The 18,270-nt window shown below is 37.5% G+C and overlaps 2 protein-coding genes across 3 annotated transcripts; one reads left to right on the forward strand and one right to left on the reverse strand.

The window, feature by feature from the left end:
- Positions 1-512: 512 nt before the first annotated feature.
- On the reverse strand, positions 513-8,064 carry LOC107561944 (protein FAM167A-like). The gene is made up of 3 exons (XM_016246495.1): positions 8,001-8,064; positions 4,741-5,329; positions 513-2,516 (listed from the first exon to the last, which is right to left on the reverse strand). Exons 2-3 carry the CDS (start codon positions 5,077-5,079, stop codon positions 2,253-2,255), a joined length of 603 nt encoding a protein of 200 aa, XP_016101981.1. The 5' UTR covers positions 5,080-5,329; positions 8,001-8,064; the 3' UTR covers positions 513-2,252.
- On the forward strand, positions 2,485-18,082 carry LOC107561943 (ectonucleotide pyrophosphatase/phosphodiesterase family member 5-like). Of its 2 annotated transcripts, XM_016246494.1 has the most exons (5): positions 2,485-2,533; positions 11,104-11,966; positions 14,216-14,392; positions 15,041-15,288; positions 17,390-18,082. In XM_016246494.1, the coding sequence occupies exons 1-5, from the start codon at positions 2,523-2,525 to the stop codon at positions 17,558-17,560; spliced, it is 1,470 nt and encodes a 489-aa protein (XP_016101980.1). In that variant the 5' UTR covers positions 2,485-2,522; the 3' UTR covers positions 17,561-18,082. The 2 variants fall into 2 exon arrangements, with proteins under 2 accessions (XP_016101980.1, XP_016101979.1); XM_016246493.1 differs by lacking the exons at positions 2,485-2,533; positions 17,390-18,082 and adding an exon at positions 9,635-9,670 and having other exon boundaries at positions 15,041-16,002.
- The last annotated feature ends 188 nt before the right edge of the window (positions 18,083-18,270 follow it).

Raw genomic sequence — 18,270 nt, forward strand, 5'->3', positions numbered from 1 at the left:
TTAACCGAACACATAAAACCCCTGCACATGCTACCTTTCCTCAGTGAGCTTCTCGCTTCTCGTGCAGCAAGCGGGGCAGACTTGGTGGATGTCTCCACTCGATGTTTCAGAGAACCGGGGTTACAAACAGTAAATTATTGTTCTCTTTCATCATCTTGTGTTCGAGATCCACCTATGGGAGATATAGACAGCTCCCCGGTTACCCAATACTCTCACAGTGAGGCCCTGTAAGTCAGAGAACGGTCACTTGGAAAGGTGGTGTTTGACACATCCCCAAGTATCAGAACCCACACAAAGTGAGAATGCAATACCAGCCATAAAAGAAATGACATGCGGTAACATGCATACCAAACCTAATAACACACCTCATGCTGACGGCATATATTATAGATATATTGACATATATATATATATATATATATATATATATATATATATATATATATATATATATATATATATATATAAATATATATAATTTGGTGTCAAAGGAGGGTACAGATGACCTGCTTAATGACATGAATAAGCCGAGCTGGACAACTCAGGCTTAAAAGGTGTAGAGGGTCTAAGGGCACAAGGCTGCAAAGAACCCACACCTAAAACTGAATGAGCTACCTGGGTGTGGGTAACATCAAGCCTGTAGTATCTGACAAATGTAGCTGACAGATAACCTCTGCGGCAGTAGCAAAGGACATTTTCCCCCAGGGTTTAGCAGGTGGGGGCTCACTCTGCTGCACCGGTGGCTTACTGCAGGGTCTATGAGCCCTGCCTGCATTATGGGGATGGTGTCCCGTAGCAGGGAGGTTAGGAGGCCGCTCAGAGAGTGTCTGGCATGAGGCGGGTTTCCTAGGAAGACAAAGTTTGAAAGCCTCGTCCTCCTTTTTCTTATCGTCTCAGCGCTGCTGCATTAGCGCGACGACAGGACCGAAGAGAGCCTGGCCAGGCTCGACCGGCACTCAAGCAAAAGATTAACACAGTATGTGCTCTCTGACCACCGAGAGAGCCACAGAGCGCCCGCACGCTTGGACATTCACTGTGACTATTTCCTTCCAGAGATCGGGTGATGGCGACCCTTTCTCCAGTTGTTGGCAGGAGGCCCCATCCGAGTCAGACAATCCCAAGTTGACTCTCTGAGTAGCGGCTACCTTGAGCCTCCGACGCAGGAGCTTCTTATAAGCAATGGCTACAGCTCTCCGATCGCTGGCTTCTTGAGAGTGTTTAAGACCCATGCAAACAATGCAAAGGAAAGAAGATCCCAAGCGCCAATGAGGGTGCCTCACGTAGCCAGGCAGGCTCGCGACTGGTTGTCCACGGGGGAAGCTGGATTCGATTTTGAAAGAGCCATGAGTAGCGGACAGTAGATGGAGTGAGGAAAAGGCGAGGTAAGAGACGGACAGCCTAGTAACAAGTGTGAGTGTGTGCGGCTTGCAGAATAAAACAGCTGACCTAGTAAAAATGACAAATACGTCAAAGAAGTAGACAAAGAAGTCAACCAATGAGCTGTGAGTAAATTTCCAGAGGTCGTGAGAAGTGAATGTCAATTGAGTAAAAGTAGTGTGTGCAGAGGCTTTATGTGCTCGTTAAGAGGTGGTTCCTTTACCTGCCACTGGGCACGTGCTCCTGTCTGTCAAGTCAAACTTGGTGCAATTGGATACTTTTGCAGAGGTCAGGCACGGATGCCCTTAGCATAGGTGGATTTCAAACATGAGATGATGAAGGAGAAATTTTTGTTGAAAGATGAAGCAGTACTGGGCCTTTCAAAACACTTATTCACATGTAGTATTGAGGGTGTGATACTGATACTGTTTCATATGCAATGACGTTAGCCAATCATAACAGTGGCTGATTACTGACAAGCCTTAAAGGACCCACTCCTTAAAAATTAATCATTTTTAGACTGAGGGTCGTGTCTTCGCATCAAAGGGTGCGTATTTGATAGTTTACAAGGTTTTGTAACAGAGCATGTGTGTGGTAAGTGACATCAGTTGATATCTCATAACCACAACAAGGTCTGTATCTAAGGGATTGAGCCATGGCTAGTGGATCAGACATTTTTTAGAAGTCACTATCTATTGTTCATTTGATTAACTGAAAAGGTTTCACTGGCACAAGTGCATAGAACAAGAGGCACAGGATGTTCTGTGACAACAGTTCTTATGGGTTCCTAAACAGTTGTCTAAAATTATTCGCTTCAACACTGACTACCAGGGTAGTCAATTATGACTCCCTTGATTCTTTTCTTTTGCAGTTGGCTAGCAAAGGGAAAAGCGTCTGGAGTTAATGTTCATCTTGGTGACACCAATGAGGCGCAGTGGTGAAGAGAGGCCAAACCCTGGAGTGACGGGTCCATCACACAAAAGATCCGACAGCTCATCACGCTCCTCCAGACCAACGGTGGCGTCGTTGAGCATTCGGCGATGCAGGTGACACGTCTGCTCCACTTTGAGTTTGTTGATGTCCCCGCGTAGTCGCATAAGTTGGCGGGCCAACTGCTGGTCCTGGATGCGCATCTCCATCTGCCAATGAATAACAGGTAGGAGAAACTCATTAAGGCTTCATTATATGACTTTGTGCCTCCTCAAATTTCATAGTGAATATTATGAAGCACTTACTGAGACATTATGAGACAGTATTTCCTTATTTTACACAGTCAAAGGTTTAGATAGGGGATTCTCAACTCTGGCCTTTAAGGTCCACTTTCCTGCAGAGTTGCTTTACTGTTAACTGTTTTACTTTTTAATGCATTGTTTGCATTGGTGATGTTGTTAGTTGATCTTTAAAGTTACTTTATGTCATTTTGTATTAACTGTGCTTTTGTATGTAGTTGTTCATGGTTTGTAAGTTAAAATCAGACTTTATGCTCTCTACCAACACTATTGACAGCCAGCATTTATGACTTTAACTATAAGCAGAATACATCAATGGTAACAGTTTTTCATTTCTACATGTTGTCATTACTTGAGAAATACTCACTTTAAAAGTTTGAGACAAAACCATAGAAAAAGCTGAGTGGATCTGTTTTTCATTTTGATCTGCCATTTTCATTTCAAAAGGAAATTATTCTCATGTTAGTATTTTAAATAAAAAATGTATTTTTAAACTACTGTTTTGAGAACATTCGAGTACTTTTTACAATAAAATACTATTTTAGTTATTCTACTTAAAAATGTCACATTTAATTCAATGTTACTTGCAATTTCTTTATAATTAATTGTGAAAATTACCAGCAATTTTGGAGTGAAAATTGTTTCTACACTGTGATGACAGCTTCATTTCAGTCTTTAGTGTCACATGATCCTTCAGAAATCATTCTAATATGATGATTTTGTGGTCATAAAACCTTTGTTATTATTATCAAAACTGTGAGGCATTTTTTCCAAGTTTCTTTGATGGAAATACAATTCAAAGAACATTTATTTTGTAATATAAATCTTTTGTAACATTATAAATGTCTTTACTGTCACTTTTGATTAATTTTATTTAATTTTTGACCATTTGGATTAACCATTTAAATAAACATGGGCATTTAGATCCGTCTTTGTTAGCAAACATGCTTTTGTCCTTTTCACATAATAAGGGGCTCAAAATTAGGGGAGGTGATATGGATCTTCAGAAATCCTCTTGTACCGCAATTTGCACTGTTTTTGTTATTGTGTCCAATTTTCTTTGTGTAAATGTTTATGGACACAAAGCAAAGGCAGTGAAAGAAAGGCCTCTGATGTGGCGAAAGGAGCCTCATTGCATGCCTTGGCTGTAATGGCCTGTGCATAAAAGTATGTCTTGAACCACATGGCTGAGTGGAAGAGAAGTGATTATACTTAGAGGAACAGAGAGTGAGCGCCTCTCATGCTCATCTGCTTGCCATCTTTTACACTCAATTTAACATGAATGGCAATCTTGTGCAGTGATGTGGTAATAAAGCCCTGCGCATTCACTCCATTGTTTCAGTCAAATTAGCTAACTAATAGGTATGCTGTTCATTTTCTTATCTTATAGAAAGATGACTGCAAAATAGCAGCAAGTATTTTGAAAAATCTAATTTGTGAGAAGATTATAATGACAAATACGAGTGTCTTTCTCATTCAAAATACTGTAAAAATACAGTTTAAAATTAATTGTGTCGATTAAAAAAATGTAAGAAAACAAATACACATGAATGAGTGTTCATAATCATTTTTGAAAACAATTCAAAAGTTTTCCAAATCTATTTTCAAGGTATTTTATATTTATACAAATATCATAAATTATTAATGACATTTTTTATATGATATTAATTATAACTTTTTTGGGAGTCACACCACATGATATCCACATGATATTTTTTATCCTTATATTTTTCCCCTTTTTTGTGGGGGGGGTTTCATGCTGGTTAATAATAATAATAATAACACTTTTTTTATTTATATAGCGCATTTTAAGAACCCAAGGACACTTACAAACAAGTGATGGACACCATATGAATATTTGGCATATAAAAGGAAATTACTTATTATGGAAAGGGCTTATTATTTTAAGAAATAATAATAAAAAATGTAATAAATAAAAAAGATTATGCCAGTCTATGTAATGAGCTTTTCTGTCAAGAATTTCATCCTTTTAAATATTACATTTTATTACCCTGATATTTTTGGCTTTATAGTTCTCAAAAAATAATAAAATGAACTGTATGCAATTTCAATTCAGAAATAATGCCATTCAACTTCAGTCAACAGATGGAGATGTTGAAACATTTTGACTTACCAGTTCTTTTCTAAGCCAAACAAGAGCTTCGTCAATATTATCAAACCCTCCAAGGCTTCTGGAAATCAGGGCATTCCCTGCAGTCACTTGTTGATTCTGAGGTGTGACGTTGGGCTTCAGTCCAACACTTTTCTCCAGCTCTGATGAGACCTCTGACACGACTAAACCTTTGGAGCTTTGAGCTTCCACTCGTTCCTTCCACTCAAGATAGGACGGCCTTCTGGTCTCAAGTCTGAGCTTCTCAGTCAATGCTTTCAAGTTTCTCAAATGATCATCTGGGGCAACCTCAAGGCCATCATAGTCCTCTATATTAATCTGAGGTATTGAGCTGGCATCCATGGCCTTATGAGGAAGTGGTTAGTGTCGAGAAAATAAACAGTGAAAATCAATTTAAGTGGTCAGGTGATGTCATTGCCTTGTTTGATCAATAATGATACAGAAAACTTTTGGATTTGCTTGCAGTAACCAGGATGTTGTGTCTGTGGGACTATAAATTAAATCAGCAATGCAGATACTGAGCTTCCATTCTTCCAGCAGTATCATCTCCGTAGCGTAGCCGTCCTAACACATCTTGCTTCTTGATCCTTTCCTTCAATAGAAACAAACTTGGTTACCTTTTTATCATTTAAAGTTTTAGGCCCGGCCAATCACAATGCACTGGGTCAGCTGGCCAATCAGAGCAGACTGCTTGTCAGAAGGAGGGACTTTGTAGAAACCTACGTGTTTGAGAGATGCAGGGCATAGAGGACCTACAATAATGTACAGTATTTAAAAAATAATGTGTTTTTTGAACATTAAAGCATGTCAACATATTCTGTTACACCAAATACACAAAATAATGATCTTTAAAAAAGCATCATATGACCCCTTTAAGATTTATCCATTTTAATCCATTTTAACTCAACTAATTTGAGTATGATCAAAATGACTTTTTGATCATATTCAACTAATCGATCATACTTTTTAAGTGATTCAGTTTATATGTTTTCACAATTAACATATCCATGCTGATTCTAGGGAATTTGAATAATGTATATTGAATATATGATTATTTAAATAAAATTAAATACAAAATGGTTTTTCGAAATTGTAAGTAAAAGATTATTGGAGTGTTTTACAAGAAAATATGTTTTTTTCTGCTTCAGAACGTCATGCTTAACACAGTGGGTTACTTGCTCTTTCCTTGTAGTTGTTTGTGAAATTTACTAGCAATTTCTGAGTGAAATATTATTTGCTACACTATTTTTTTTTTTAGTTGTAGATGCCAATACCTATTAATAAATTATATCACGACTACTTTTTTAGTGTAAGTGAAAAAGTATATAAAAGAAAGAAGAAAAATAAATTATGTATTTGAAAAGATTATTTGGTTTTAATTTGCAAAACCAGAAGCTATTCTTCTGGAGTAAATCATGGTTAAAATGGAAAGTTTACTGATCACATCGACGATTTCCATCCATGCCTCATATCACAGTGTGGATCTTAGAAAGCTGGTGGTTGCCATAGCAACTAAACCCAGCCTATGAGTCAGCAGCACTGAAGACTGTCTGCTCTAAAGAACTAAATGTCACTCCTCACTACAGCAGCCAGACCTGTGACAATCACCAAAGAATATAATGCTGCTCAATTACAGCCTCTCATTACTCTAATACAGACAAGCAAAACTACTGCTGAGAAGACAATCACATGAAGTTCTGTTTCACGCCAAAGCATCAGCATTGTGCTTATAACGGAATTGATCTCAGGACCACCCACATTTTTCATGCTTTCCCACAAAGCTGTCTGTCTAATGTATGTGTGATATAACGTTTGGCACAATGCCTTGACGTATTTCATCATCCCAGCTGCTCTAGGAATGTGTTCTTCCCATAAGAGGCGTGTGCTAGTTGTTAATTGGCCTCACATTAACCTCCACATGGCTGCGGGACTAATCACACTCCTAAAGTCTCGGCTCATTGAGCCCTTTGCTCCACCTCCCGCACTTTTCCAGCTCTGTGTGTGGCAGCAGTAATGTGACTCATCTCACAGGGGGATCCATTCACCCTAGACCACTCTCACTTTAGTCTGACAAAATGTGCTTCTTATAGGGACTAAATACCTAGACTTTAAAATATGAGGCAACTGATGATAATTCGTGGTGAAATAAGGGCTTCACAAAGAGAATGAAAATACTGTATGGAATGTAAGAAACAAATTTCAGCATGAATATACAGTATATATAAATGCCTGTAGCATGATATTTATCAAGAGACTAAACAAGCTTTGCAGGTTTTGCTTTTGCACTTACTTGATATAATAAAATATAAATAAAACAATAAAATATAATATAATGCGGTAGCACTTTATTTTTCAGTCCTGTTCTGCATGTGCACACTATGTACTTATTAAATTGTACTTAATATAATAACCTGGAAAATTTCTCTTTTCATGAATAATATTGGTTTTGAGTGCTGTATCTTTCCACAGTCTAAAGTATTATGTTCTAGAATGCAGATCTCAAGGGGGGGGGGGGGATTCTCCTTTTTCCAGACATATTAAATGTTCTTTGGGCCAAACAGACAGTTTGGAACACTAGGCATGACTGCATTCATCCATGTCTAATTAGATGCGGTGAACCTTACTGTCGTATATCTGGAGTGCAAATCTTGGTTTCTTAGCATAAAATGATTGTGCTATTTGGAGTGAAAATGAACTATTCTGGCCAGAATCTCAATTCATGACCAGTATTATTGGAATAATGCTGTGATGACTAACAACTTTCCATTCAGCTATTAGTTGTGTAACAACATGTAACAACATTTCTTTGATTATTACCAAATAGTTTATTTATTACATGTCACATAGCAATGATTAACTGAGCCCAACTAAATACAGACTAAATGAAAACCTATTCGGGTGTTGAATAACGCATGTCTAGACAATTCAGAAACATTCATTTTTTACTTTTCTTTTTTTTTTTAAAAAGACAATAACTTCATAAAAGTTTTTACTTTAAAATGCACCATCTCAATCAACCTATTCATGGTCGGTGGATGCAACTGATTAGAATAAAACATCATGAAGCAGATACATCCTGCGTAGAAAAGTGATTTAGGCTGTTGAAAGTCATCTAAAACTTACCGCACCCTGTGGGACAGGCATTAGCCAGTTCAGTAGTGACTCTTAAAGAATATTTGAATATTTGATCTAGTTTATATGGGCATTAGAGAGTCTGGACACTCTCTTTATGCAGATAGTATTAAGGAAAAGATTATTCTTACCTTCATAGTAGTTTGTCAGGCACTTGCACCCCTCGCGTCCTGCTCTAGTGGAGAGCACAATAACACTGCTTTTACTCCACACTTGGTTCTTGAATGAGATGAGAGGCTTGAATGGAGGAGGGGCGTAAGTTGCGTCAGGTTGTGGTTGTCCTGGAGATGGTAAAGAATCTGCACAAAGCCTGGAGTACAGCATCTTTCACAGCGAGGAGAGGCCAACTAGCACTCCTCCAAAACACTTGTACTCTTGCATGTTAAACAATTACCGTACATAAGAAATATTAATTATCATAATAGGCTACTTCAAACATTTTACAAGGCCTATCTTATATCTACTTCCACATTCTAAATAGTTATTTATAGAACTTCAGATAGACATTCAGAAAATGCATGTAATGTGCATTTCATTTTATTTAAAAAGTAGAAGGTCCAGAAAAGTAAAAGACCACATTTTGTCATGATATCATCAGGTCTATTTCCAAATACTTATTATTCAAGACTCTAGAAATGCATAAATGGTTAATATTTAAACTGCCTATTGATGACCATGTATTATGTTATGTTTGTGTGACCTCTGGTGGAGAATGTTCATAATGAAACTTGCATTAGTCATATTATTTTTTCATAAACGGTATGAAAATTTCTTATCACGATTATAGTGACCAAAATGATCACGGTTATCAGTATTATTACGGTATTGCGCAAATGTGCTGGAAATTTTCAAAAAGCACTGACACATAAATCCTTTCACCAAATGTTATACTTAAAATCAACAAACAACAAATACAATTACTTTTTATGTGCATAAACCCTAATACAATAACATTGCCAATGATGTCTGGATTTTAAATAGCAACATGATGACAACAGTTTATCTAATAACATGTATGAAATGTTCAAATAAAGCTTTGGAAAAGTTGAATAAAAAATAAACCTCACATTTCAGCCTTTAAGTAAAGAAAAGGGTTGTCAAAATGATCATTGATTAATAAATGATTATATGTATTTTATCTGTTCCATAAATAGTTCTAGATACTTTATCCGAATTGTTTAAATGTGTACAATACACACAGCTTGTTTTTGATCAGCTGGTCAAAATTTACAGCAGGGCATGCAAATTTGCTCCGTTTTTTTGTCCAGACAAAAACTACTGGCAGGCTGAATATACAGTAAATGTAACTCTCTGTAAATCCACTCTCTGACAGCAGGTGGCGCTGATGGAACAGCAGAATAATGTCAGTTTTATATACATTCTGAATCATAAACAACTTAAAGGCATCTTCTAAACGTCTGTTTGACATCTGATAGGAAACGTCCTACAGACGTAGGCTATTGCGTGAGCAAACCCTCTAAAAAGTCTTGCAGATGTAAATGCAGACGTCAAATAGACATCTCAGTGTTGTACATGTGCCATCAGGGATTCAAATTATATTGTACACAACAAAATGTAATTATTTAGAATGACAGTAGATGATTTGCATTTACGACTATCATTTAGACTTCAGTAGCCATTAGCCTAACAAATATTATTACACACTAACAAACTATTAAATAAAAATCAAATGAATAGTGTTGTTGTTAGCGTTTAGCGCTGATAATGAGATTCATTGGTGAGAGAGAAATAGGCGGGACTTCCTGTTTATTTTTTGCAGAGCCCAATATCGTCCACAGAGGTAAGCTGAACGTTTACTTGCATGCATACACACGGGTTCGATTCGTTTAATCGCAGATGCATCTGTTTTCACTGTGAAGGTGCTTGATATCGGAGACGTTTTGATAATGTATTGTAATGACATAAAGCGTTGTCATAGACCATGCAGCGCGCTAACTTGAGATAAACGGGTTTCCTTTCGTTTACAACAGCTGCCGTTGAGCGGAGAAGCACACTGGTTAGTTGAGGATAGCGTTATAGAATATTATTTTAGAGCCAACAGGGATTGTTTTGTAGATGTTTTTAAAAAGAGGGACACCAGTGAAGCGCGAGCGGCGGGACGGGTGACAGAAATGCGCTGCATTGTGTATGATGTCATCATCTTCCATTTTTACTGACGCACTGTACAATTGAAGGATTTTGATACATTTGACACCCGTTTAAAGCATTTATAGTTCGAAATGTATCCGGTTAGTTGTTGCATTATGTATAAGAAAAATGCACCTGTTAACTGAGCAGGCGCGCTGAAAGTAGGCTGTACTGCCATGACCGAATATGACATGCATAACCGTACATACATGCAGTGCCATTCAGAACAATGCGACCGATTGCATTCTTTTAAAGACAGATACAAGCGGATTTAAAACAAATTATAATAAAAGTAATTGTTGCAGTTTTTTTTTTTAGGTGAGTCATTGTTGTGTAATATGTGTTTTTCCCCCACGTTTATCTTTTTATTTTATTTTACTCTGAGTCAAATCTTTTGCCGAGCTGCATTCTCCTGTGTGAAATCATTGTCATTTTTTTGTAAAACTGTGGTTTACAATAAAATATAGTAAAGTGAAAAAATAAAATAATAAAGTGAAAATAAAATATAATAAAAAGTGAAAATGTAATAATATAAATCGACAATATTTTTCATATTTACCTTTTTCATTTTTTTTTAATTCATTTTTTTAATATATATATATATAGTGGCCGTCTTTTAAAATTTCCATGTCGATCTTTTCAAGCTGCATTCCCCCTGAGATAAATCATTAATTGTTTTTTAATATATTAATTAAAATGTTAAAATATTAATCAGAAACTGTTAACACATTAACTTAATTGCCATAATCAGATTAAGCCAATATTTTGGTTTCTAGAAATCTCTCTCTCTCTTTCTCTCTCTATATATATATATGGAGAAACTAGTTTTGAATGACTTTAAAAACATATTACAAACTCTGCGTAACAGGAATACACTTTTATGTGAGTGTGTTTATATTAAATTAGAAATGAATGTGCATATTTTAATTTATTTGCAATTTGCTTATTGTATGTACACTAGAATTCCACTAATAAAGTTTTACCCACACTGTTGATATTAATCACAAAATGATGTGCATGTAAATGTGGTCAATGGTCGAAACGTTCCTTCCCCATTCATGCCTACAATGAATATGCTTTTTATAGGTCTCCCTTTAGTAGAAAATCTTACATCATGCCAGACCTCTTAGTGATTAAGAGCTGCTTCCTGAGTTGCTTATTAGTATTGCTTCAGACATCAAGCTCACAGCAGGACGAGCAAAGCCAGCTGCTACTGGTGTCCTTTGATGGCTTCCGCTGGGACTATGTGAATCGAGTACCCACACCCAATTTCCGTGCCCTGATGGATGAGGGTGTGCAGGTGGAACAAGTGGAAAACACCTACATCACCAAGACCTACCCGAACCACTACACCTTAGTGACAGGATTACATGCCGAAACCCACGGCATTGTTGCTAACGAAATGTATGACCCCATTCACAACCGCTCCTTTTCTATGGAGGGACCTGAAGTGTATGATGCATGGTGGTGGGAGGAAGCTGTGCCGTTGTGGGTCACCAATCAAAAGGCTGGGCGGAAGAGCGGAGCTGCCATGTGGCCTGGATCAGACGTAGCGATTGGTGGAACGTTCCCAACACATTACTTGAGTTATAATGCGTCAATGCCATTTGAGACCCGAGTCGACCAACTCATTGACTGGTTCTCAGGGCCAGAGGCCATCAATTTTGGTGTCTTGTATTGGGAGGAGCCAGATGAGAGTGGGCATAACTTGGGGCCGGAGAGCCCTCTAATGGATGTAGTCATAGCAGACATCGATGAGAAGTTGGGATTCCTCAGGGAAAAGCTCAAAACCGCTGGCCTTTATGACAAAGTCAATCTCATCGTTACGAGTGATCATGGAATGACACAGTTATCACATGATAAGATTATTGAGCTGGACACCTACGTCAGACGTGATCTTTACACATGGATAGACAAGAGCCCTGTAGTTGGTATTTTGCCAAAAGAAGGTAAGAATGAATATAAAGCATTTTTTTTATTGCTCATTACACTAGTCATGTAATTGGGTGTTTCTTCCACTTCCTTCTTTTTCTTTAAATTAAATAAATATCACATTAATACTGTATTGGAAAGTTTTACCATGCCTTCATCTTGTATTTTTGTTACTTTTCAAAGGCCTTTTTTATTTGGTATCGATTTTTATTGTTTTTCTCTTTTCCAAACCTGTGACTTCAACTATAAAAATCCATCATTAAATATGAATCATTAAAACTATGAAAATCTAAATGATGTTTTATTAACAAGGTTCGGGAGGAGCACGATCAGATAATCAACCAATTTGGCACAGGTGGAGCTTGTCTAGTTAATCTAGACAACTAGCACAATACGTATATATACAGCCAATTTACCTCTGTCCCACAACAGTTTTCCGGCATCCCTCCTCCACTCTTAACTATTCTCATCCCAGATTAGGGTTTAGGGAGTTCTCTGGGTTTGGGCTATATTCTGAGCTCAGAGCCCTCCCTCAGGACAGCACACCAAATATCCCTGCCTGCACTGGCCCTTTACGGGCCCACTTAGGGCTAGCCTTAGGGCCCCCAGCGGGCTGCCAGCGCAGGGCCCCTGAGAATGTGCTCATTGGCAAAACGTTGGCCCCTTAGCACTGGCCCTTCACAGGCAGCCCTCACTTTGCCCTCAGGAAGCCCTCTATATTCCCACACAGGGCCCGTGCTATTAATCTACAAAAATACATAGGTTTCACTTTAAATACTTTCCAGCTACTATAACTTAAGTTTTTGAGAAAAACTGTTATTATACATCTGAAATGGATGCAGTCACCACATAACTAATGTCTGTATTGTCAAAAATGTACAGTAGTCAAAGGGATTTCAAATCAATTTATTAAATACAAAATAGAAAACATTCAGTTCAGGTTAATACAGCTACATATAGCCAAGAATGCAAATACACAAAAGTACAACAAAACAAAGCAATGTAAGACTGTAGGATTTCGTCATGTGAAAGTACATCAATGTCCAAACACTGTCCATAGCTGAAGTTGACTGATAGCAAATTAATAATCCAACCTCTTGTAATGAAAACACGCCACAGCTCTCAAACACCAGACTCTTCCTAACCAGGAACAGTCAAAAATAGTCCAGACTATGGTCCCACGTCAAACTAGACCATGATGTGGTAACCTCACCAATAAAGAGTCCTTCTAAAATGCATACAAATACACTGTCTTAAACTTTTAGCATCAATCCAAACATAGGCCATACATGCATGGTCTCTTGATTTGAGCCATTCCACTTCAATTGAGTGGCTAAAGAATGGCCAGTCAATGTTGTTTGTATTCTCCTAGTTGCATTACAGGGCTGCCTACACAAAACCTGCATGGGCCCAAAGTATACAAAAGTTGCTCTGGGCCCGAACGGGCTGGCCCACACTGGGCCCATCATAGGATAAATGTGGACAGTCCACTAGTGTGGCCTGCTCATAGAGAGCCTGCTGTGAGCCCAAAGCTGTGGGCCTCACCTGGGCAAGCCCGCACTGGGCCTGTTTAGGTTTGGTGTGGGCTGGCCCTAGCTCATGTGCCCGCAAAAAGCCAGCATGTTTGCAGAGATGCTTACTATTTGCTCAATCCAATTATGAGAACTCATGAAACCAGGTTTTTCTAAACTGGGGTTCATGAGGGAACTTCAAGGGGTTTGTGAGTTGATCAAATCTAAATATTAATTCAATCTTAAAAATGTAAATTTAACTACATGTTATATGATCGTTACCCAACATTAGAGAACCATAAACATGCAAATGTGCTGTTAAATTATTGAAATATTACTTCAGATAAATATTTTCTGTTAAAGGGGTCTTTAGGTCTAAATAAAGAGTGAAAAACATAAATAATTTCAGTAAATAAATCATGTAATTTGTGAGCAAACTATTTTTATTGTGCATCATTTCCAATCAAGTTTTAACTTTATGCAAAAAGTGTAAAAAATATTATTATAAATTTAGGATGCATAAAACCTAGCTACGAAATGCAAGATAAATGAGTTGGTCATTTTATTTCAAAAATGTATAGAAAGTATTTTATATTTACTGTTTTTATCATCACATAATACAATACAACAAAATATGCCTTTTTAAATGGCAAAATATGCCTATAGTTTAAGAAACACCCAGTTACTAATGTTATATGTTTTAATTGGTGTCACATGCTTTATAGTTTTTGAGTGTTATTCTCTTCTTAACCCAGGTAAACTTGAAGAGGTCTACAATTTGTTGAAGAATGCCAACCCTAACATGGTTGTTTATAAAAAGGAGGAGATCCCAGATCATTACCACTACAGACACAATGTCAGGATCATGCCTCTGATCATTGAAGTCAAAGAGGGCTGGACGGTCATGCAGAACAGAAACGGATCTTTTATGTGTGCGTATTAATATTTACTCATAATTTAAGCAGAACATATTATGATAACCTATTAAAGGAATAGTTCACCCATAATTGAAAATTTGCTGAAAATGTACTCACCCTCAGGTCATCCAAGAGTTTATTTCTTCATTGTAACAGATTTGGAGGAATGTAGCATTACATCAATTGCTCACCGATGGATCCTCTGCAGCGAATGGGTGCCGTCAGAATGACAGTCCAAACAGCTGATAAAAACATCACAATAATCCACACAACTCCAGTCCATCAGTTAATGTCTTATGAAGCAAAAAGCTTAATGATGGATTGTTTATTACAAAAACGCTGGTTTTTGCTTCACAGGGCATTAATTGATGGGCTGGAGTTGTGTTGTGGATTATTTTATAAGACTCTCAATCTGACGGCACCCATCCACTGCAAAGGATCCATTGGTGAGCAAGTGATGTAATGCTGAATTTCTCCAAATCTGTTCTGATGAAGAAACAAACTTATCTATATCTTGGATGGACTGAGGGTGAGTAAATTTTCTGCAAATTAAAATTTTTGGGTGAACTGTTTGTTTAATGTCATTGATGTGTTTCCTGATCAGTATCAGAGCATCAGAGCATATCTTTGCAATTGCTTAATGAATACATGCTTGATTTGCAGTGGGAAACCATGGTTATAACAACAGCCTTCCCAGCATGCACCCTGTGTTTGTCGCCCGTGGACCCGCTTTCCGCCGCGACTACACCAAAGCATCCATGCGCTCCGTCGACCTCTATCCTCTCATGTGCAGCATTCTTGGTCTCAAGCCCTTGCCCAACAATGGCTCTTTGTCAAGCGTGCAGGATGTCCTAGTGGAGACGTCAACCCCAAAGCCAGTGGTCCCGCCCGTGCCCAGAGAGCCTTCCTACGCCTGGGCCATGGGATCCATCCTCGGCACTGCCCTCGTGATCGGGTTTCTATTCATCTTTGTGCAACAGGTGACACAGCGGCAGCTACCGCCACTGCATCTGTCCAATAGTGAAATAACACAACCCTTACTGTAGGGTCAAACACAAGGGTTGTTGGCACTTTTCTCATGTGAGGTTCTCAAGTATGTAGCACTGATTATCTCTCCAGTGCCACAGATCTCGATTCATTCTAAAATAATTCTAATAACACTTTTTAAGCAGTCAGCATGGTCGCTTGAATTCAGAAGTGATCGATATCCATGGTACCACGCCAAAGCTGAATACACCAAAAGCAATATGGGGAAAGATGCTACAGTGGAAAAAGGTTGTGCAATCATCAAAATCATAGCTGACTAAGCCAATAGTGTCCTCTTCTGGTGAAGCTGTCAGTCATACCTTTATTCTAGTCATCTAAAATCTAGTATTTGAAGAAAAAATTTTAGCATCCCCATGCTTTTCCTTTCAATTTGAATCTGACATTAATTTGATAAGAGAGAGTTGACCTATCTTGAATTTGCTTTAAATGAATGTTCCAGGTTCAAATTGATAGCATTTGTGATATAATTATCACAAAAATTAATTTCCATGTCCCTCCTTTTCTGTAAAAAACAACTACAGCAAAAAAAAAACAATCTGGGATACAGTGAGGCACTTACAATAGAAAACTGGACCAATTCATAAACATTAACATTAAAATAATAATTTAACACTATTAAAATAAAACATTGAAATACTCTCTGTTTCAATAGTATAGACACAACTAGCAAATAATATGAATGTTAACATAAAATATGATTTTAGTGTGAAAAATTACTTCTGTGTAAATTGATTTACAATTTTAGTTTTTTTCCCCATGACAACGCAATGCTATAATCCCTTAAACACTAAAAGGACTAAAAATGATTTAAATCGCATTACAGCCCAAATAATATGCAAACTGTAACAGTAAAAGAAAGAAAAAAACAGTTTAATTGATTTTATAATACGGTAAGCTTCACATTTCACATTTCTTTGATGAAAAGAAAGTTCAAAAGAACAGCATTTATTTTAAATATAAATCTTTTGTAACATTATACAATTTCTTTAATGTCACCTTTAAGCTCAAATGCTGCACATTTTAACATTATTTATAAAATGGTAAGCTTGGACTCATTTACTTCTTCCATTGTAAGTGCCTCATTGCAACCTCCTTTTTTCTTTTTATAATTAAGTCAAAATATTTTTTTATGTTGATTAACACTATGCCACAAATGCTGTTGATTGAGTTGAACTTGTATTGAACCCAGAATATTCCTTTAACTGAATGTTAGATTCTGAACAAAAAATTTAAGAGAGCTTAGTAGCTTTTTGAATTTGTTGTTATTCTCACATCCATCACAGTTTTGTTTGTCAAATAGTTAAATGCAGTTGTTGAAGTTGGCAGATTAATGTTAATGAAAAGAAGCTGGTAGTTGTCAAACTACCTCCATGTTGCACTAAGATCAATGTAAGCTAATCAGGAAAGAGAGAGATGAAGTATTAGACTAGTGGGATGTTTTAGCTTATCTGCGTTTTGCACAATGTAATACCATCCAAAATTTATATAAAAAAGGGGGTGGGTGCCAAAAATTGACATCAAGTAGTAATAGTTTAGGATCCATTGGTGAGCAAGTGATGTAATGCAAAATTTCTCCAAATCTGTTCCAATGAAGAAACAAACTCATCTACATCTTGGATTGCCTGAAGGTGAGTAATTTTTCAGCAAATTTAAATTTTTGCCCGAACTATTCCTTTAATGTCATTGACGTGCTTACCAATCAGTATCAGAAATATCTTTGCAGTTATCTAATGATTACATGCTTGATTTGCAGTGGGAAACCATGGTTATAACAACAGCCTTCCCAGCATGCACCCTGTGTTTGTCGCCCGTGGACCCGCTTTCCGCCGCGACTACACCAAAGCATCCATGCGCTCCGTCGACCTCTATCCTCTCATGTGCAGCATTCTTGGTCTCAAGCCCTTGCCCAACAATGGCTCTTTGTCAAGCGTGCAGGATGTCCTAGTGGAGACGTCAACCCCAAAGCCAGTGGTCCCGCCCGTGCCCAGAGAGCCTTCCTACGCCTGGGCCATGGGATCCATCCTCGGCACTGCCCTCGTGATCGGGTTTCTATTCATCTTTGTGCAACAGGTGACACAGCGGCAGCTACCGCCACTGCATCTGTCCAATAGTGAAATAACACAACCCTTACTGTAGGGTCAAACACAAGGGTTGTTGGCACTTTTCTCATGTGAGGTTCTCAAGTATGTAGCACTGATTATCTCTCCAGTGCCACAGATCTCGATTCATTCTAAAATAATTCTAATAACACTTTTTAAGCAGTCAGCATGGTCGCTTGAATTCAGAAGTGATCGATATCCATGGTACCACGCCAAAGCTGAATACACCAAAAGCAATATGGGGAAAGATGCTACAGTGGAAAAAGGTTGTGCAATCATCAAAATCATAGCTGACTAAGCCAATAGTGTCCTCTTCTGGTGAAGCTGTCAGTCATACCTTTATTCTAGTCATCTAAAATCTAGTATTTGAAGAAAAAATTTTAGCATCCCCATGCTTTTCCTTTCAATTTGAATCTGACATTAATTTGATAAGAGAGAGTTGACCTATCTTGAATTTGCTTTAAATGAATGTTCCAGGTTCAAATTGATAGCATTTGTGATATAATTATCACAAAAATTAATTTCCATGTCCCTCCTTTTCTGTAAAAAAACAACTACAGCAAAAAAAAAACAATCTGGGATACAGTGAGGCACTTACAATAGAAAACTGGACCAATTCATAAACATTAACATTAAAATAATAATTTAACACTATTAAAATAAAACATTGAAATACTCTCTGTTTCAATAGGATAGACACAACTAGCAAATAATATGAATGTTAACATAAAATATGATTTTAGTGTG

The sequence above is a fragment of the Sinocyclocheilus grahami genome, unplaced genomic scaffold (assembly GCF_001515645.1).
Source record: "Sinocyclocheilus grahami isolate Dianchi unplaced genomic scaffold, SAMN03320097.WGS_v1.1 scaffold799.1, whole genome shotgun sequence".
Taxonomy (NCBI): domain Eukaryota; kingdom Metazoa; phylum Chordata; class Actinopteri; order Cypriniformes; family Cyprinidae; genus Sinocyclocheilus; species Sinocyclocheilus grahami.

Excerpts from the sequence above, each read along its gene's own strand:
- LOC107561944 (XM_016246495.1), bottom strand. The coding sequence starts at position 5,079 with ATGGATGCCAGCTCAATACCTCAGATTAATATAGAGGACTATGATGGC. Across the intron at positions 2,517-4,740 it reads TTTGGCTTAGAAAAGAACTG|ATGGAGATGCGCATCCAGGA; the intron begins GTAAGTCAAAAT and ends ATTCATTGGCAG.
- LOC107561943 (XM_016246494.1), top strand. Across the intron at positions 14,393-15,040 it reads CAGAAACGGATCTTTTATGT|TGGGAAACCATGGTTATAAC; the intron begins GTGCGTATTAAT and ends CTTGATTTGCAG. Across the intron at positions 15,289-17,389 it reads TGCCCAGAGAGCCTTCCTAC|CCAGTGGTCCCGCCCGTGCC; the intron begins GCCTGGGCCATG and ends TCAACCCCAAAG.